Genomic DNA, 21,518 nt, shown 5'->3' with positions numbered 1-21,518 from the left:
GCCCCAGGCCTCTTGTGTCCTAGCATACAATCTGTGAGATTTAAACATATACTATGAGATGCCTTATAAAACATACAGAATATGATCTGACAAGGTCCTTTGACAATGCCCTCTTTTGCACAAAATCTTCAGGCAGTAATTCAATTTCGAGGCTTTCCTCCTATTAAAATAGGGTGTGTGACACTACCCAGGCCCTGGACTGAAGTACAATCTTCAGCACTGGGCATTTTTTTCCTGGGTAATGGATTTTATTTCACCAAAAATAAGCATTAAAAGGCTTCCAAGGGGACACCATTGTGCTTACTGATTTCTTTTTTCCTTTGGAAAATGTGAGATGTTGCTGCATAATGATAATAATCATTAACTTTACGTTTATTCTGGGGTTAATGAATTATTATAGTGCAGTGAAAAATTATTCTCCAATAAATGTTGAATTCCATTTTTTCTGAAACTTCTCTCTTTTTCATATGTTTGATGTTGTTGTCTTTTCCATTAAAGATGTGCAGATTTCAGATGAATGGAATTTGTCTGTGTTTTCTTTACCTGCTTCTGAATCTTAAAAAAAATCCCATGTTAATTATTAAGTTGCATTGGGGAAAATAAATGATATTCAGTAGCTCTCCTATTCCTTAAGAGATTCTTGGTGAACTTAGTGGAAACGTATTTTTGTGGGGCTAATAAGCTTTAAAAATTGGCCATTTCCACAAAATTTTCAAGTTCAACCTGATGGATTATAAGGCTTCTATCACCAATGTCAATCCTTCTTATATGGATTATTTATGACAATGGCAGGAAATAGATCTGTTGAACTGATGGAACTGTTTCAGAAGGGCATTCAACACTAGCCAGATCCCTCTATTACATTGGCAGCAGGCTCTGGGTGTGGGTCAAAGTTTTCAAAATGAGTTTGAGGACATGCACAGCTTTACTCATGGCTTCCCCCTCACCCACTTCCTGCCCCTGCTCTTCTGTCTGAGTTGTTATCATTGAATGCTTCTGCTGAAGAGTCAGGGGCCAGAAAATCAACTCCTAGGATAATACAACCAACACTCGTTCAACTATTGTTTACTGAGCACCTACTATGGGTCACATTCAGTGTGTGGAAATAGGGACACAGGAGTACAATATGAACCCTGGCCCCAAGGAGGTCACCGCCTGTGTTCTCAGAATCTGTACAGCTCTAACCTTTAGCCCTAGGGTGCTGAGATAACACAAAGGACTGCATTGCCAGATCAGACTTGCAAGAATCAGATTTCATCTAGTATCAAACTGTACTGACAATTTTAAGCATATCAGTAATTGTGAGGCACAAGGCCAAAGCACGGAGAGGGCCCAGTGAAGTTCCCCAGATTCTCTCTTGCCACATTAGAATGCCCTCTCCTCCATTAACAAGTGAAATCTAAGCAATGGCAGTGGGAGAAACACACAAAAGAGGGCTCTTTTTGAGAAGTGAAGCTGGCTGGGCTTCTGGGTCAGGTGCAGACTTGGAGAACTTTTCTAACTAGCTGAAGGATTGTAAATGCATGAATCAGTACTCTGTGTCTAGCTAAAGGTTTGTAAATGCACCAATCAGAGCTCTGTGTGTAGCTAATTGGGTGGGGACTTGGAGAACTTTTCTGTCTAGCTAAAGGATTGTAAATGCACCAATCAGCGCTCTGTATCTAGCTAATTGGGTGGGGACTTGGAGAACTTTTCTGTCTAGCTAAAGGTTTGTAAATGCACCAATCAGCACTCTGTAAAAATGGACCAGTCAGCCTTTGTAAAACGGATCAATCAGCACTCTCTAAAATGGACCAATCAGCTCTCTGTAAAATGGACCAATCAGCAGGATGTGGGCGGGGCCAAATAAGGGAATACAAGCAGGCCACCCAAGCCAGCAGCAGCAACCTGCTGGGGTCCCTTTCCATGCTATGAAGCTTTCTTCTTTTGCTCTTTGCAATAAATCTCGTTGCTGCTCACTCATTGGGTCTGCACTACCTTTATGAACTGTAACACTCACAGCGAAGGTCTGCAGCTTCATTCCTGAAGCCAGTGAGACCACGAACCCACCAGGTGGAACAAACAACTCCAGACGTGCCACCTTTAAGAGCTGTAACACTCACTGCGAAGGTCTACAGCTTCACTCCTGAAGTCTGCAAGACCACGAACCCACCAGAAGGAAGAAACTCTGGACACATCCGAACATCTGAAGGAACAAACTCCTGGTACCCCATCTTTAAGAACTGTAACACTCACTGTGAGGGTCCGCAGCTTCATTGTTGAAGTCAGCAAGACCAAGAACCCACTGGAAGGAACCAATTCCAGACACATTTTGATCATGAGGCATCTCCATTTGATATTTCAAAAATTACAAAGGTTATATGACATTTTCCAGGAAGACATGCCCCAAAAATCCATGGATCCCACATTTGTTTGCCATGAGTAACTCAGACACTCAGGTATATCTTGCCAAAATCATTCCATGGGTAAGAACTCTCCCCTAGTAAATACCATCAGTGTGTTTTCCAGAAGGTCTATCATTATTAGCATGTTTAGAAGACAATATGATCAAGTACTTCCCTTTATTTCCCAAAGCATTCCTTGTAGAAGGAAAGAATGGATTGCAGGCCTACTGCTGGCTCTGTCCTCCCCAGGTGCCATGATTGACTAGCAATGTCTGCCATAGCTGGTTGTGGAGGGGGTTGGAAGGTAGGAGAGCAAGTGTGTGCCTCTAAGCAACCCTGACCAGGCTTTGAGAGAGCAGTGAGTTGCTGAAGGTAACTTGCTTTGAGGCCTTGAGAGAGCAGTGAGTTGCTAAAGGTGATACCAGGGTGTGGTTAGAGAAAAGACTCAAACTCAGGACCCTAGACTGTAGGACTTTTCATTGATATTCTTACATATCATAATGATAACTAGAACAGACTCTGCAGTGAAAAAACCAGATATCCTTGATTTCTCACTAGCTATGATGTCGCCAAGTTCTTAGCCTTTAGAAATTCAGAAGGGGAAAGGATATTATCAGTCCCCGTTTTTCCAGGACCTACACTGAGCCAGATGCTGGACTAAGTGCTTCATACCTAGTATCTGATTTAATACTCCCTGCAACTCTATGGAGTGGGTCCTTTTGTTATTCTCATTTTCAGATGAGGAAACTGAGACTGAGAAAGGTTAAGCGACTTACCCAAGGTCACATAACTTATGTGTGCAGAGGGGATAGTAAAGGCCAGACACACTGTTTACCAGGGTGTCTCAGTCATGCACTTGGCTTGATTAGAGGGGCTGCCTTTACAAAAGTGGCTTCATCAAGGGTACCAGCCATCATCTCTACCCCATCTCCTTTCTTGCAGTCAACAGCATGCGTTTTTGAGTGGTTACTGTTCATTTCCTGTCCTGTGGATGGTGAAGCGCTGTTGTAAGCATGGAGCAAGGTTTTTCAAACAAATTGAAGGGAAAAAATTTGAGGCGAAAGGAAGGTGTTGTGAATGGATTTTACCATCAAGACACTGTGTTGAAGCAACATTCATACCGCTCTGCTAGCAAAGATTCCTGTTTGCAGGATGGCAATGGAAATGCATGGTGCCATTATTTAGTGAGATCACGTGGTGATGAAAGCAGCATGGCAAAAATGAAACAAGCCCTGGCCTCCAACCCTGTCAGGACAACACCTGTGACCCTGGCTAGTGCTTTTACGTGTCCCCTTTCTCCTCCCTAGGCCTGTGTTCCTCTACCTGTTGGAAAAGAGGGCCTTTGAGCAGGGCAGCTCACTCCTGTCAGCTGCCACCTGCTCTGCAGCTCAGCATTTCCTCTATTGGTCCTCTGATACTATCTGACAGCATTTTGGGAAAGGAGACAGATGTCTTCTAAACATTATGAGAAGTGCTCTTTATCTTTTTGGAGTCTTGAGCCCATTTGGGAATCTAATGAAAACTACAGGTCCTCTTCCCAGCAAAATCCACACATCCCCAAGTGTTTGGCTCATATCTTTAAGAGATTCCTAGAACCTTCTCTCAATGCCCATGGATCTCAGGTTAAGAACCTCTGGTGTTGAGTGACGATATACTTGAAGTTTGGAGATAGAAGCATGACAAATTGGGAAGGCAATGCATGGATAAAATATGAACAGTTTCCTGACCACAAGAATGTCCATTGTTTTGAGTTCCCAAGTTTTAGGGTAATTTGTTATATAGCAATAGGTAACTAATACACTCATAATCCGACAACTTCCATTTGCAAAATACCATGTTAAAGCCCAGGAAGCATCACTGCACACCTCCTGAGAATAATACTCAGTAGATTCAGTGCTCTTAAGAAGCATGAAAACATCTGCTACCCTTACTCGAGGCTAGGGGTAGCAGATGACCATAAGTCTTACAGGAATCTCATGCCACCTAGCCATAGCCAACGCTAGGCCTCCCACGGGTGTCTGAGATCTGGCTTTTCCTTCTCAGGTTCTGGCTTTGTTCTATGGCCAAACACAACAGGAAAAGAAAGTTGACTGGCTTTCATCGCTAGGAATGATGAAGTGGTCATCAATTCATCTCCCTGGGGCAGATGTTCTATTGCCACTGAGAAGGGGTGACCTATGCTCACCCTGTGGATGTGACATATTATTTCTGTTGGCTCCCTGGTGGGGCTGTGGGAGTCATGCCACAGGAGCCTGAGAGGCTGTGGTCTGGACAAATGGCTCTGGGCAAGCTGGCAGCTGTGATGAAGGGCAGGTCATACAAATGTTGGGCATGCCGAGCTGGATAACCATCAGAGTGCAAATCATCCCAGCAGGAAGACATAATGTCAGCCACCATAAAGCATGCGGCCCGGAAACTGCCAGGGAGGCTTGAATGAGAGAGGCATGCCTGAGGATGATAGCACAGGTAGGGGAAAGCCTCCGTTAATTTCCAGACGTTTCGAGTCCTAGGGGACCACACACTCACAAGGAGGAAGCCATTTTCTACCTTATTGGTTGGATACTGTCCTGTGAATGGCAGGAAGGCCTAGCCCAAGGGAAGATTGTGAAGGAGGAAAGACACCATGGATCACCTTCCTCTAGTATCTTCTAGGGGTATCTGAAATTTCAACAGAGGACTCTTAGAGTTAGGAAAAAGGTCAAGGTCAAAGAGAAATGAGCTACAAAGGTTGTTCTCTGTGTTGTTCTCTGTTCATCAGTGTCTCTGCCCTTGGTTCCAGAAATTACCCTTCCCTTAGTGTTATCAATGTTTCAGGTTGGAAAAATGGGAGGATCAGTTAGAAATTCTGTTGTGCAGCATTAAAGAAAACCTGATCACAGTGCTCAATGCAATGGAACAAAGGCTCTGAACCATTATTTTTGTGCCGTGACCTCCTTTGGCAGTCTGCAAAGCCCGAGAACTCCTCAGAGAATGTTTATATATGCATAAAATAAAGTACACCTGATGAAGAAGGAAACCAATCACAGTAAAACCATTTTCACAATATTTTTAAGACCCAAACTTGAGATATAGTAGTATATGTGCTTTTTAATTAGTGCATTAGTAACTAGGTCAAGAAGTGGGTCTAATAACCAACCACTGGCACTTCAAAATAGTGACAACTAACTGTAGGTGATAAATAGAGATATTGGCAACAACTGTAATGTTAGGAAAACATCTGTGATTTCTATTGACAAAGTGTATTAGATTAGTCAGGGTTCGCCACAGGAACAAAATCTATCTATCTATTTATCTATCATCTATCTATCTATCTATCTTTATTATGATGCAATCATGGGAGCCAAGAAGTCCCACAATCTGCTATCTGCAAGCTGAAGAACGAGGGGAGCTGGTGGTGTGATTCAGTCTGAGACTGAGGGCCTGAGAATGTGGGGGGCCACTGGGGTCCAAAGGCCCAAGAACCTGGACTTGTGATGGCCATGAGATTTGGAGAACATGGGGATATTCCAGCTCCAGAAAAGAGAGCAATTTGGCCCTTCCTCTGCCATTTTTTTTATCTGGGACCTCAATGGATTGGATGCTGCCTGCCACACTGGTGAGAGTGGAATTTTTTTTACTAACACCATCACAGACACACCCAGAAATAATGTGTTACCAGCTACCTGGGTATCTCTTAACCCAGTCAAGTTGACATATAACATTAACCATTGCAAGTTCACCCCTTGTCAAGTTGGCACCCATATGCATCTCCTTAAGCCATACGTAATCTCCAAATAACCAGGTCATAATTCTGCCTGACATGATACAACTATTCTGTGTACAACTGAAAACACACTAATCTCTTCTTGGAAGAGTGATGTTTACTCTTCTAATGATATCCCATAACTTAAATATATGATGTACAATTAATAATGCTTAAATACTGGTAATAAAGTCAGTACATCTTATTTTACATGATAGGGGAATAAGAGAAGAAATAAAAATAAGATATATGTTTAATATACATATATGTACACACAAAAATATTAATAAAAAAGGAGGATACACTAATGACAATTACAGTCTTTGTTTCTGTAACCAGTCATGTGGTCATAGCTGGTTACGTGGTTGTACCTTCTTCTACTACCTGTTCTGTATGCCCTTTGCCCTTAGCAAATGCCTCATCTGGTCATGGTTCTTTACCTGGGGTAGGGTGACCCAATCCTTCATTCCTGAAGTGTATGGGTCATTTGTAGTCCTGTCTGGATTGGGTTCTTGTAGTTTTCCATTGACCTTAATAACAGGGTATGGTAATATTGAGATACTGTAAGGGTTCTCTTGTCTTCCAGACATACTCTTCCTCACCTCCATGTGAAGTGGTAGCCCAAGTTCCCCTAGGTAGTCTGGATTAGCCACTCCAGCCAACACTATAACTCCCTTCTCCACCTGTTGACTCAGAGGCAAGAGAAGCCCTAAGTGGCTGGGTGTTAGTCTTAACTTTCAGTTCAATGGAATCATTGTTGTGTCTCCTACTGGAAGCATTCCTCCTCTGGAACTAAGACCTCTAAACCAGCAGGGCAAAAAGTCAAGGGAATAGGAAGCAAAAATTTTGCTAGTGGGCAACTAGAGGTAGTGGTGAGTGGTGTTACTTCCGTTTCCATTCCTTGATTCCTGGACCTATGAATTCTGACTATGGAACAAACAGCACCATATATTGGATGCTGATTCAGAGCATATATGGCCTTCTGGAGAACCTCGCCCCAGCTCTGTGAGGTGTTACCACCTAGCTCGTGTTGTAACTGAGTCTTTGAAAGGTCATGCCACTATTCTATCAAGTCAGCTGCTTCAAGATGGTAAGAAATAAGGTAAGACCAGTGAACTCCACGAGCACGGGTCCATTGCTGCACTTCTTTGGCTGTGAAGTGAGTTTCTGGGTCAGAAGCAATGCCATGGAATACTATGATGGTGGATAAGGCATTCCATGAATCCATGGATGGTAGTTTTGGCTGAAACATTGTGTGCAGGGAAGGCAAATTCATATCCAGAGTAAGTATGTATTCCAGTTAGGACAAAACACTGCAACTTCCATGGTGGAAGTGGTCTAGTGTAATCAACCTGCCTCCAGGTAGCTGGCTGATCTGCCTGGGGAATGCTGAGCCATGTCAGGGGGTCAGTGTTGGTCTCTGATTATGACAGACTGGGCACTCAGCAGTGGTCATAGCCAGGTTGGCCTTGGTGAGCAAAAGTCCATGATGCTGAGCCCATGCATAACCTCCATCCCTGCTACCATGGCCACTTTGTTCATGAGCCCATTGGGTGATGACGGGGGTGGCTGGGGGAAGAGGCTGAGTGGTGTCCACAGAATGGTTCATCCTAGTCACTTGGGCATCAAAATCCTCCTCTGCTAAAGTCACCCTTTGATGAGAATTCATGTGGGACACAAATATCTTCATGTCCTGTGCCTATTCAGAGAGGACTATCCACATACCCCTTCCCCTACATTTACTTGTCATCAAACATGTTCTTTGGAAGTCCCTGACCATTCAGCCAAACAACTGACTACAGCCCAGGAAACTGGTATATAATGGCATGTCTGGCCATTTCTCCTTCTAAGAAAAGTGCACAACCAGGTGTACTGCCAGAAGTATTGCCCATTGGGAGGATTTCCCTTCACCCCTGTGCTTTAGAGGGATGTCCCAGAGAGGAACTGTAGTGCTACAGTTGTCTACTTTCAGGTGGCACCAGCGTTTATATTGTGCAGCACCATCTATAAACTAGGCCTGAGTTATCAACTAATTCCGGGGATCTCTCCATGACACCACAGGTGCAGGCTGGGAGAGAGAAGGCAGTGTAGCAGGAGTGGGGACCACAGGCATTTGGGCCACTTCTTCATGCAACTTATTTGTGCCTTTAGGTTCTGCTTAAACTGGATCATGAATACACCACTTTCATTTGGTGATGGAGTGCTGCTGTGCATGCCCAACTTTATGGCTTGGTAGGTCAGTGATATGGTTTGGCTGTGTCCCCACCCAAATCTTGTCTTGAATTGTGGTTCCCATAATCCCCATGTGTCATGGGAGAGACCTGGGATGGGAAGTGATTGGGTCATGGGTGAGGTTTCTCCCGTGCTGTCATCATGATAGTGAGTGAGTTCTCATGAGATCTGACGGTTTTATAAGCATCTGGCATTTCCCTTCCTGGCACTTCTCCCTCGTGCTGCCTTGTGAAGAAAGTGCCTGCTTCCTCTTTGCCTTCCACTATGATTGTAAGTTTCTTGAGGTCTCCCCAGCAATGCAGAACTGTGAGTCAATTTCTTCAGTAAATTACCCAGTCTTGGGCAGTTCTTTACAGCACCATGAGAATGAACTAATGCAGTCAGATAATTTTTAACACCCAGGTCATGACAGGCAGCTCAGATCGCATGGTAACATGGTGGCCTGTTCAAGCATTCAGTTTCTATTAAGGCCCAGTAGCAGGCCAAAAATGGTCTCTCACAAGGAGAGTATCTGTAAATTATGGCAGGCCTTGCTCCAAAACCCTAAAGGCCTGCACTGTGATTCTCCTATGGGGGTCTGCTAAAGGTTCCAAGCAGCATCCCTATCTGCCACTGACATTTCAGGTACCATTGGGTCTGCTGGATCCTATGGCTCAGGTGGCAGAGAAGCTTGCACAGCAACTCCCTACTGGGGATCCTCCTCCTGTTCTGGGCATCACTCAAAGCTAGCAGCTTTTCAGGTCACTCAGGAAAAGGGCCAGAGTAACACACCCAAACAAGGCATGTGTTGCCTCCAAAATCCAAATAGGCCTACTAGGCATTGTGCCTCTTTCTTGGTTGTAGGAGTGGCCAGATGAAACAACTTATCTTTCGCTTTAGACCTTCAAAGTGCCCCACACCACTGGACCCCTAGAAATTTAACTAAGATGAAAGGCCCCAGAATTTTAGTCAGTTATTTCCCCATCCTCTGACATGCAAATGCCTTATCAATCAGTCAAGAGTAGTTGCTACTCGTGGCTCACTAGATACAATCAGTGTAATGTCATCAATGTAATGAAGCAGTGTGACATCTTGTGGAAGGAAAAGGCAATCAAGATGCCTGCAAACTAAATTATAACAGGGCTGGAGGGTTGATATATCCCTGAGGGTAGGACGGTGAAGGTGTATTGCTGGCCTTTCCAATTGAGAGCAAACCATCACACAAAACCAAAAGCATTGCTGATACTACCCTGGTCTGTTGTCCACACTCATAAAGCAGGGGAATGCTAAATCTCAGTTAGGGCTTTGTGAAAATGAAAATGTAATCTCTTTCTGCTCAAGTTCATGAAACTCTGAATTGTGTCCAAGGATGCTTTGGGATCTGTAGACAAAAGATGCTTATTCTTCTCATGTGAAATGTGTTCTGGAAACTGTAGTTCAGGGTGAGTATAGATGCTCAAGGAAGAAGTGAGGACCCACACTTCCAGGTTCTTGTCGTGATATCTTTAGAGTGTGAGTTTTGCCTTCACAGTTGCAAAATGGCTGCAGCACTTCCAGACATTTCTTCTGCATTTCAGGTAGGAGAAGAGAGAAGAAAAAAAAAAAAAGAAAAAAGGTACATGTCTTTTATTCTGGGTCTGTCCATTGTTATCAGGAAAACAATGCTTTTTCTGGAAGTCTCATCCTGAATACTTTGGCTGGCAACTTATTAGCTAGAACTGGTGACTTGATCATCTCCAGCTGGGTGAGACTGTGGAGAGGGCGTATTTTAACTGGGTATACTGCAGCCCAAACCTGCATTAGGAAGATGAATGGAAGGAGAAAACTGGGTAAACTAACCAGTGATACCAGTCATGACTGACGTAGGGCTTCTTAATAAGTTCTCAAAAGCTTATGATTTTTACCATTCCCATTTGAATAAGCTATGGAGAAATTCAAGTTTGGCTTCATTCATTCAGTTTATCCATTCATACTTTGATCCACTACTTATTGGAGGCCAATTTTGTGCCTGGCCTGGTTAGGTACGGGGTCACATCATGTTGAACAAAACAGTCAGGTTCCTTGCGTCCTACAGTTTAAGGGAAGCAGGGATAAAAATGTGGCAGGATTATAAAAATCACTCACACTGCACCCAGATGGCAAGGAAAATGCCACTTCTTTTATTTCCTCTAACTGATGGATCTCAGGTTTTTCTGGTTTCAATGGTCTCATTTCAGTTTAAGTATCCAGTTTATTCAAAATTCACTTGCTTCTGACAAGATTGCTAATTGGCTCCCAGCTAATTCCTTCTCACCCCAGAGCATGTGGAAATGCAGGATTCCTCCATGTGACCCTGCAACAGTGAGAGGCTTAGAAAAGCTGACTCCAGGCCCTTCCCCTGGGCCTTCCAGTCTGTATCCTCTGTCCACTCTGGGGCACCTGGTATATCAGGATTAGGGCAGATCCACCTGAGAGCCAATTCCACCCAGAGCCATGAATATGAGGTTGACAAGCCCCTTGTCCTGGGGGCACTGCCAATCTGCCTAAGGCACCTCTTCATTCTGGAGCTTTGGTCCAAAGAGGGAAGCCTCACCTCAGCCTCTCCATCTGTTTCCTTTGTTTCTCCTCAATTGCCTGAACCTGAAGAGGTGGGTACCCCACTTCTTTCTGCCATATCCCCAGTTCTCCCTAACCTGGCACTGTGGAAATATCCTGGTCCAATTGGCCTGCTCTTGGTATGTTAAGGAAAATCTTGTTAGTTATATACTGATCTCTTCTCCCTGCAAGCCAGAAGGCTAATTCATCTGGGGAGGGAGGGCTAGAACATGAAATTCTGATCGGTTTTAGCATTCTTAGTAAGATGATAGTACGGAAAGCCACGATTTTTGAAAAAATGCTGCTTTTGGCCAGGTGTGGTGGCTCATGCCTGTAATCCCAGCACTTTGGGAGGCCAAGGAAGGAGGATCACTTAGGCCTAGGAGTTTGAGACCAGAGTGGGCAACATAGGGGAAACCTCGTCTCTACAACAAAATAAAAAATTAGCCAGGTATGGTGGCACACGCCTGTAGTCTCAGCTACTTGGGAGGCTGAGTAGGAGGATTGCTTAAGTTGGGGAGGTAGAGACTGCAATGAGCCATGATTGTGCCACTGTACTCCAGCCTGGGTGACAGAGCGAGACCCTGTCTCAACAGAAGAAAAATGCTGCTTTGTGACTATTTCCTTGATGTAAGCTTACTTTGCCATGGGCCCCTTTATACTGAGTGAGTAGCGTTCTAGTTAATCGAGGTCTTACTACATACACTGTCAACTTTGTGTGGGCAAGGGTGGAATGTAATTTAGGCACCAGCTTCAGTGACTACCTGGCATGTAGTAGATGCTTTGTAATAGCATGTATGTGAATGAATGAATAAAATGCATAGACTTGTGTTAGCAAACGGTTTACTTTGCAGGCATGGAAGATCCTGTGTTCTACCCAGATTTTTCAGCTACAATTTTTTTGAGTGTCCTTTTGGGAAATAGCTCTATTTGATAAGACAGAGTCTCACCTGGTTGGGGCTGGGCTTGATGAACTTGTTTTTACCCACCTCTCGAAATGTCATTATAATTCTGGTTTGTCAGCCTGTGTCTCCCAAGAGAAGGGGAAACAGTGGTTTGGCTTCTCTCTTCCCAAAGAGCCAGCTCAGGCTTCCCTGTGTTACTACTTTTGGGTAAGAGGCTGAAGCACAGAGGTGAGGTTAAGACCATGGGCTTAGGAGTCAGACAGAACTGACTGGAGTCCACATTCCAGTAGACAGACCACTCGGCACTCCGCCCATACAAACCACTCTGGCTTTCCCCTGTCCTCGGACAAGCCAAACACAGTCCATCTCCAGGCCTTCATACTGGCTGTTATCTCTCCCTGGAAACCTCTTCCCTGAGCTGCCAATCTGGTTAAATGTCTCCTTGGAGGGGCTTTTTCTGACCATGCCATCTCAGGTAGAGGCCACCCTCCCTGTCTTGCCATCTCAGGTCAAGGCCACCCTCCCTGTGAGTTCCTCTCTAACTTGCTCCCTGCTTCAAGCTCTTCAAGCACATTTCATCTTGTGCTGCTGTCCGTGTGTTTATTGGATTCCCCACTAGAATGTAAGTACTGTGAGGACAGGGCCTTTGGCTGTCTTATTCACTGCTCAGAGCAAGGCCTGGTGGAAAGCAGACACACAAAGCCTGATTGTTGAAATGAATGTAGAAATGAATAAAGTTGTTTAAGTTCTCTGAGCCTCAGTTTCCTCATCTCTCAAGTGGCTCTAAACATACCATAGCGAGTTGTCAAGACTGAGATATGTATGGAAGTGATGGCCTTGATACAGTTCTTGATATAACATGGTGACTCTGAAGACTTTCTTGACCGTCTAATACTCCCTGGGCTCTAAGGGTCAGTAGATACCTCCAGAGGCTTATTAACTGCTCTGACTTTTAGTCTGCTGGGTGGAACAGGTGGAAGAAATATCCTTGCCAACAATTAAATTGTTTAAAGGATAGTGCTGCCAGTCGCACATTATTGTTATTTCAAAGCTGGTGCTTTGAGGAGTTTGGACACAATCTTCTTGGAGGCATTCTCATGGCTAGGCATTACAGCTTGGACTATAATCTCACTGTAAATGTGCCTTTCCTCTTTAAGCAGAGGGTTATTAAGTTTAACAGTGTCAAAGTACTCTCCATATTACATACAACTTAATTAGTGGACAAGGCAATATTAAACAGCCCACTCACACTGAGAAATATTTATACTTCTCTTTCCTTGGCTTATATTGATTTATCCCATGACACACAGAAAGGTAAATTACAAAGGAGTAATTATTTGTTCCTATAAGAAAGGAAGAGATTGAGACCTGTGTGCCCACATGCTTGCTTGGGATGCGGCACTTGGGGAGGGTGGCAGGAGAGGTGAAGCACTTGGTGGAAATCTCATTTCCTCAAGAAAACCTCCTCAGACTCCAAGGCTAGGTTAGGTTCCCCATTTTTCTCTCCCAGAGCTTTTCTTTCAACACGTACATCCAGAGGGTTTATCTGTTTATCCTCTGTCTCCCCATCCACATGTGAATTCCAAGATGGTGGGAGTGGGATTGTCCCAGTCACTACTGTGTTCCCACATCTAACACAGTGTCCGGTGGATATGAGGTACTCAATCACTATATAAATATGTTCCAACACATGTTTATTAAGCCCCTTATCTGGGCCAGGGATTCTGTACTTCTGGGTGCATGTGTTGGGGCAGGGGTTATCAATGGTCACCAAAATCAGAGTTAATGACCTCATGGAGCTTATAGTCAGAATGAAGAGATAGACATTTTTTTTTTTTAAATTACAACCATGATAGGGTACCTAGTGCTATGAATATTTATTCCAGGAGTCTGACTTAATGAAGAAGGTCAGGGAAGTTTTCCACAAAGAAGTGATATTTAAGCTGACATCTGAAGGATACGGGGGTATTAATAAGTGCAACAGGGAAGGAAGGGAGCAAGTAGCAGCAAAGACCTCAGGGTAGAAGAGCCCAGGGGCCAGTAAAAGAACCCTAAAGACCAGTGTGGCTAGAGAGAGAGGAGCCACGTGGTCCAGACAAATCTGGAGGGAGGGAGAGGACTGTATCCCACAGGACTTGGATGGCCACGATGCACAGCATCTAATTTGTGGATTGAATGGGAAGAGATTTTCCCAGAGATTTCTGCCCTGGGATCTCTATTCTTTTCTCAACACATTCCTTTCAGAGAACCAGGGCAGGAATCCAAAGTGGAGACCACCAGGCTCTGGTCATGTTGGGGTTGATTTTATTTTCCTAAGATTGTGGCAACACGAACTCCCATTCCACAGGCCCTTCTGTGATGTGACCTGGCCACAGCTCCCTTGAGCCTGGGCTGGCCTGAACTGTAACCAAGAGGATGTGGTGGAAGAGAAGCTGTGTGACTTCTGGGACTAGTTCAGAAAAGGTCATGAGCTTTGTTTTCTTTTTACCTAGTTCACTTGGAACATTTGCTTTCTGGATGCTCCTCTTGGGAGCCACCTGCCATTCTGGGAGAGGGTCAAGCCATGTGGAGAGGCCACATGTAGACCCTCTGGTCAATGGTCCCAGCTAAAGCCCAGCCTTCGGGTCACCCCAGCCCAGGCACCAGGCATGTGAGAAGCCTCCCAGTGATTCCAGCTACCAGGTGTTCAGTCACCCCCACCCCTTTGAGCCTTTCCAGCTGAGATCCCAGATATCATGAAGCTGAGTTAAGCTGTCCACGGAACCCATGCGTGTACTACTATGGTAGTGGTCTTATATCACTCAAGTTTGGGGTGGTTTGTTGTGCAGTGAGAGGTAACTGGGACACATGTTAAAGGAGCCATGATAGGCAATTTTGTCCAGAGCAGCAGGGTGGCAGCTGAGTCAGTTACAATCACCTGAACTATGATCAGATTGGAACTCAGAGGTTCTGTTTAAAGGACTCTGATTCTCCCTCGTGATGGAGTAGAAACCTGAGAGATACCATCTTCACCTCAAAAGCCCAGCTCTCCCCTTCGACGCAGGGCCAAGGCAAGACAGGGAATAAACAGGTCACTCTCACAGTTCTCGTTTGCCTTTCCCCAGATGTGAAAGTTACACACTGACTGTGATTTTCTGCCCAAGTCCTTATTTAATTGTTATTTTGGGATCAGTTGCTTTTGAAAGATCCCCCAGCTGATACAGACTGCTGGTATTTTGCCAAGAGAGATAAACAGTCTCAGCTTGCACTGCATTTGGATTCAGTGTCAGCAGAATATAGCAGCTGCCTCCCAGCAGAACTGTCTGTGGTGGAAATACCTGTGTGGTCTGATTCAAATTCACCTTTCAAATCTTTACCTTGTCAATTTTGGTAACATGCAGCTGCCACATTCATGAGCACATGATCAGGTTTCTCAAACAGTCGAAATCCCTGAAAACCATGCTGGTGAGCAACCTATCCTGATCACCCGAAATACTAGTGATTATTCTTTTCAACTAAAATATGTAAACAAAACCTGATGCTAAGCAAATGTTCACTTTTGTGCTCTTTAAAAAATGTTATGAATTAAATTGAAATTACTCAGCACAATAATAAATACTTACCAAGTGTTGTTATTTTGCACATCAGGTGGTAAAACTGTAACTGTGAATAAATTGCTATAGTAAGATTTTTTCCCCTTTAATGCTGTAGCAGCAGATGGGCTAATAAATATGCAACACTTTGTAACATTTGCAATTTCAGAGGGGTAGAGGTTCCTCCACCTTTCACACAAACAAAACGTATAGTCATCCAATATTATACTTTTTAATGGAAAAGCTTAAATCATGTAATGTAAATACCATTTCACTTTCAACAATTTTACTAGTTTCGCAACAGTAAGATGAAAGAACACATAAGATGGTATTTATGTTCTCTCTTTACAAGAACATTTTCTTCCTTACTTGGGAACCTTTCTGAGTTTGAAAACAAGAAGGATTCTTGTACCTTCATTGGAAACGAAGGTGGGGAGCACCAATAAGCAGCAATTTATTATATGATTCTCTTTGCTTCTGGATGAATGTGAGTGATGGTTAGGAGCAGATTGTGATGACAGGCAGGTCTCTGCTCCTCATTAGCTTGATGACCTTTGGCAGATCCCATTCTCTTTCTGGTCCCCAGTTTTTGCCTTTGTCAGGTGGGGTGTAAATAGTAACCTTCCCCTTAGGGCTAGTAAGAGATTAAATAATGCAAGTAATGCCTGGCATGTGGCATATTCAATGACCTCTGTTTTCATTATATTTAAGGTGACTGAGTGAGTGGCATAGGGTTTAATAAAAAATGTTTTTTTATGGGAAAGGACAACCATGGTTAAAAATATGCCCCTGAATTCTGACAGAAGAGGTAGGTGCCTTAGGCGCACATTTTTTGTTGTTCTAGCCTGTCTCACGTGGATAGAGGACAAACATTCATTCGCTGGTCTCTGTTCTTGGGGAAGTAACATAGATACAAATCCTTCATTCCAGGATGCTGAGGTTTAATCCCTTTGAAAGGAGGGTGCTCCATGCTGTGGAGGGGCCTGGGGGATTCTCAAGTTGGTTTGTGGGGGTCAGGATGGTTCTTCCTTTTCCCTGCTGGGGCTGGCTCGAGGATGGGAGGCCTCTAACACCACAAAGGTGGTGAAGACAAACTGGAAAATCACCATGGGGAAGAGACGTGCAAGATGACTAAAAGCTTGGGAGCAGCAGTGTTGGGCAAAGGGCTTGTGGGAAAAGGGCTTGTGGGGTGCCTGTATAAACTGGCCATAAAAATATGGGACAATAAGTTGTGGAAAGCCACAAGAGGCCTCTGAGGAGGAAAGCCTCCTAATTGCCCTCATGTTCCCATGCTTAGAGCGAGACCCGCTCTCTTATCTGTAAACACTGTGTTCAAGGAGAAAGGCACTCCTTTGAAGCACTGGAATGTGGACAGACGTGTAGGCTCCTAGTTAAGCCCGCTCCCACTAGCTACTCTCCGATAAGTTAAAGATATGCTGTTTGAGCACAAAGGAGATTCGTTTAAACCACTATTGCTACAGATTACGCCTATGACGCACTGCCACCCTTTCACTATTTCGCCCGGAACATCTGCTTCTTAGATCTAAGTGATTGTACTCAATAAATAGTGTGTAGACCAGAGCTTGGTGCCTTTTGCAGCCTCCGTTTTGCAACTGGCCCCCTGGCTCCCACCTTTATGAACTCTTAACTTGTCTCTTCTCAATCCTTTGTCGCCACCGGACTTCGGGTACCCTACGGGTGGTGTTGAGGCTGGTCCCCAACACAGCAGCAGTTGGGATCTGGAAGTCAGCCCCAGGAAGCAGCCAACAAACAGATTAGTGGAGCATTGCCAGGGAAGTCCCAGAAAGAGCTGAGCGACACTTTGATGGAGATAGAGGAGCAGAGGTTCTGCTATTATTACCTTGGAGGGGACCACCAAACCACTAAACATTTGGGTTATGTTGATATTAATGACAATTATGGCAATAATAGCTTGGTATGTAGCAGCATTCTTCAAAGTCCCAATAATTGCCTTCAAGAATTATCACTTCAAGTTTGAAACAAAGTTATCTATATTTTTATCAGACACAAAGACAGACTTTTCTTTCTACCATGTCCTTTATGTGCAAGGAGGGCAGATCAGTGAAAGTTCCCTAGCTGTTTTGAGAGTCATTAACTTCCTTGTATCTCCATCCTCCCAGCTTCTGTGAGCTGTCATCAGTGGAGAGCTCTGGCCACAGCCCATACTATCTTGGTGTCCTTGGGAAGTAAAGAAGGTAAGGAGTGATCTGAAGTGGAGCTCTTTGGACTATTTTTGGGTTGCCAGTTGTTGTGGCTATGGTTTGGTTTTTCCCAGCACCCTTTCCCCCTGCTTCTGCTGGCAATGGATCATGTCCCACCTCCCTGCTATCACAGTGACTAGTCACTGGGCCAGTAACACTCTGACTGTAACCAACACGACGGGTGGTTCAATCACCTGACAGGTGTCACTCCCATGACCACAACCAACGAGGATTTAACAAGGGGATTTTATTACTTGAAAGAAGTAAGGGCACCCATGATAGTTCCCCAAAGCAGTGCCTCCACAAACAAAGGTGAAACAGGGCTTTTGTTGGGCTGGTTGGCTGAGTCATTGTGTGTGGAGGTGGAGTAAAGGCAACACAGGTGCAGTCACCCATCGTGCTTCTTCATACGTTGCATGTGTAGAAAATGGCAAATAAACTACTCCCTGGACTGGGTTTTTAGTATGGTAGTGAGGAGAGTTCACCAAAGTTCATCTCCAACTCAGGCATCTCTGGATCCATCCGGTTTTTATTTTTTCAGGGCTGAGCTTCTTTCTGGAGCTTTTTGGAACAAGAAGAACTCAAGGTGCAACAGTTACAAGTGAGTTCTTTTTCATCGTGTGTACCCTAAAGCCTGGGACCTTGAGTTAAAAGAGTAGCACATCCCCTTGGCCAAAACAAATGGACTGCTTTGTGATTCAAGCTAAGCTAGGAAAGAGAAGTCTTCTTTCATCTGTCTGGGATGATCTCCCACTGTCTGGGAATGATGGAAGCTTAGCACTGCCTGTTAGAGGAGGCCTAGTTCATAAGACTAGGGGCTCAGGATTGTATCTGATCATTTCAATACCATTTTAGCCCCAGGATTCACTAGGTAAGGCATACGACATATTCAGAGAAAGAACTATATAGGGTAAATCATTGGAGTTTCTTCATAGATGGGATTTTTTGCTCCAATGGTGTATCAGTGATAACTAGGTAATGCAGAAACATACAACCCTCAAATCTAAGCTCAATACAATGAAAGTTTGTTTCTTGTCCACACAGCATGCTGTCATGGGCTGGCAGGGGCACTCTACTTATGATAGTCTCTCAAGGATCCAGTCTGGCAGAATGATAAAGGTCTCTAAGCCAGAGGGAATAAAGTGCTCTGCAGGACCTCTCACTGGAAAGTAAGAAACACACTCAGCAGGAAAGCAACCCATCCCTTCTACTCACACCATCAGAATAGATGAAAGTGACCATCCCTTCCACTCACACCATCAGAAGAGATGAGAACGACCCATCACTTCCACTCACACCATCAGAAAAGATGACAAGGACCCATCACTTCCACTCACGCCATTAGAAAAGATGACTTGGCTCCACCTCCCATAGGGGGCCAGGAAGTGCTATCCTACAATGTTCTCATTCTGTTGCTCCTCAGTCCATTTGGTTCTTTCTTCTGGGAATTTTCCTTTACCTTTCCTTGCCCACATCTAAAGTGAGCATTGAAGAATATGTCCTCCTTGGGGGCAGAACAGCTTTCTCAGCCTGCCTCCTGCCTGGGGAAAAGGGGAGGGCCCAGGGTCACTTTGAATTTTGAACAGTTGTAAATATTTCTAGTCCAGGCTCCTGATTTCTCTGGCTATACAACTCTCTCAAAAACTTAATTGGCTTCTTATCTGTTTAATTCTGATCAGCTTCATGTGCCCACAGTTACACTCAGTTCTTTTTTCTTTTTTTTTTTTTTGAGACAGAGTCTCGCTCTGTTACCCAGGCTGGAGTGCAGTGGCACAATCTCGGCTCACTGCAAGCTCCGCCTCCTGGGTTCACGCCATTCTCCTGCCTCAGCCTCCCGAGTAGCTGGGACTACAGGTGCACGCCACCATGCCAAGCTAATTTTTGTATTTTTTTAGTAGAGACGGGGTTTCACCATGTTGGTCAGGCTGGTCTCAAACTCCTGACCTCAGGTGATCCATGCACCTCGGCCTCCCAAAGTGCTGAGATTACAAGCATAAGCCACCGCGCCCAGCCCACTCAGTTCTTTTCAAGATGTGCCTTGCTCTCTCTTGACTTGAATCTATTGGGCTTGATAGAAAAGTTCTGCTTTCATCTTTTTCCCAGGGCCACTTTGTTTTCCCTGTTCTGGGACCCAGGCTGATGGAGAAGCCAGCATCTTGAACATTACAGTTGCTATGTAGAGCGGAAAAAAATCAAGTGGCAAAGTATGCCAGTTCTTAAGTCTGTCACCTGGGAGTGACATGCATCACTTCTGCTCACATTTTATTGGCTAAAGCAGGTCATGTAGTCAAACTTCATTTCAAGTGGGCCACAGGGTGCAGGTAGCACAATGCAGTTAGAGTGCATAGAAAGCTGCAATCTTTGTGGACAGAATGAGCGACCATAGCATGGTATTGCATTTTGGTGAGCACGTGCTGCACAAACAGAAAGTAGAAAGTGAGATTAAACTGTAAAGACCACTGATTATTCTGGTAAGTGGGCTAAGTCTAAAGTAACGTTATTATAATTAAATAATGTAATAATGTAATGGGACTGCCTCGAAGGTTTTGCATAGGAAAATGCCTTTGGCTGTCCCATTGGGGAGGAAATTGGAAGAAGATTCAAGTCCTCATATTAGAGAAATAGCTGGCTAAATGAATAGATTCCTGAAAGTTGGTTGTTCCATGGGATTTATGCCAAAGACTAAAGAATTTTGATGTTCCTTTGTGTTATTCAGACCTTTACATGATTTATAAAAACTTCACAGGGCTGAAAGAGAAGATATCCTTTCAGATATTATTTGGGTTAATGAGGAAATTGGACATGGCCTTAGGATGAAATGAAGGGCAGGCACAGATTGGGTCAGTTGATTATTCTGTGCTGAGCTAGCACAGAATTAAGTCAGTAACTTAAAAACATAAATGAATGAATGTCAGAGTTCCATTCGTTTTAGGCTTCTGATTGTGGAGGAAATCATATGCCAGAGCTTTGGTAAATGCATGAACTCTACACACCATATTGGAGAGAACTGACATTTTAATAATATTGATTCTTCTCATCCATGAACATGCAACATCCTTTCAATTACTAGGTCTTTGTTGTAGCCTCTTTCTGAGATGTCTCTCAGCAGCCTTAGCCTCCTGAAATTTACACCCTGTGTAAATTTGGTGCAATCTCTACCACACTGACTCAGAGCTGGTCTGTGTGACCAATCAAGTATGGATGATGACGATGTGTGACTTCTGGGGCTAGGTCATAAAAGGCATTGCAGCTTCCTTTGTGGCTTCTTGGATCATTTCTCTGAAGGAAGCCAACCACAATGTTTCATAGTCACTCAAACAGTCATATGGAGATGCCCATCTCCCAGCTCAAGTAAAACTTTCAGATGGCTGCAGTCTGGACCAAAAAATCTTGACTGCAACCTCATGAGAGACCCCAAGCCAGAACCACTCAGTTAGAGCACTCCTGAATTTCTGACCTGTTTATTCTTATTTTAAGCAACTAAGTTTTAGGGTAATGTGTTATGCAGCAATGGACAACTAGTATAATATTTTAATTCGTATCAATAAATGTTTCATAATTTTGTGCACAGAAAACTTGTACTTTTAAAATTAATTAGATTTTTATTAGATTTATTTCTAGGTATTTGATGTTTTTTGATGCATCTATAAATTTTATACTTTAAATTTTATTAATACTTCGTGTCTTGTATACAGTAAAACAATTGATTTTTATATAATGACTTTTATCCAACAACATTAACTAATTCTTATAACTTTTATTAATTTATGTGTAGATAAAAGAGTTGTTTTAAGACACTGATAAGTTTGTTAATTTTAGTAGTTTATCTGTAGATTTTCTTGGGTTTTCTATGAATACAATAATGTCATCTGCAAATAATGACAGTGTTGTGTCTAATTCATATGGCT

General features: G+C 43.9%; 1 protein-coding gene across 11 annotated transcripts in view; it reads right to left on the bottom strand.

The window, feature by feature from the left end:
• CFAP20DC (CFAP20 domain containing) overlaps positions 1–21,518 on the bottom strand; it is a 355,007-nt gene that overhangs the window by 19,012 nt on the left and 314,477 nt on the right. For 3 of the 11 annotated variants that reach the window (XM_054550631.1, XM_054550642.1, XM_054550635.1), the window contains one exon: positions 9,377–9,903. The exons of 1 other annotated variant lie outside the window; for it this stretch is intronic. In XM_054550631.1, the coding sequence (XP_054406606.1) occupies positions 9,863–9,903 (41 nt within the window). In that variant the 3' untranslated portion in view covers positions 9,377–9,862. Of the gene's footprint in view, positions 1–9,376; positions 9,904–17,607; positions 20,025–20,609; positions 20,890–21,518 lie in introns of those variants that run through there. 7 more of the 11 variants (XM_054550633.1, XM_054550643.1, XM_054550644.2 and 4 more) reach the window with 6 other exon arrangements.

This window comes from Pongo abelii, chromosome 2 (genome assembly GCF_028885655.2).
Source record: "Pongo abelii isolate AG06213 chromosome 2, NHGRI_mPonAbe1-v2.0_pri, whole genome shotgun sequence".
NCBI classification, from domain to species: Eukaryota; Metazoa; Chordata; class Mammalia; order Primates; family Hominidae; genus Pongo; species Pongo abelii.
This window is presented reverse-complemented; position numbering and strand designations above follow the sequence as displayed.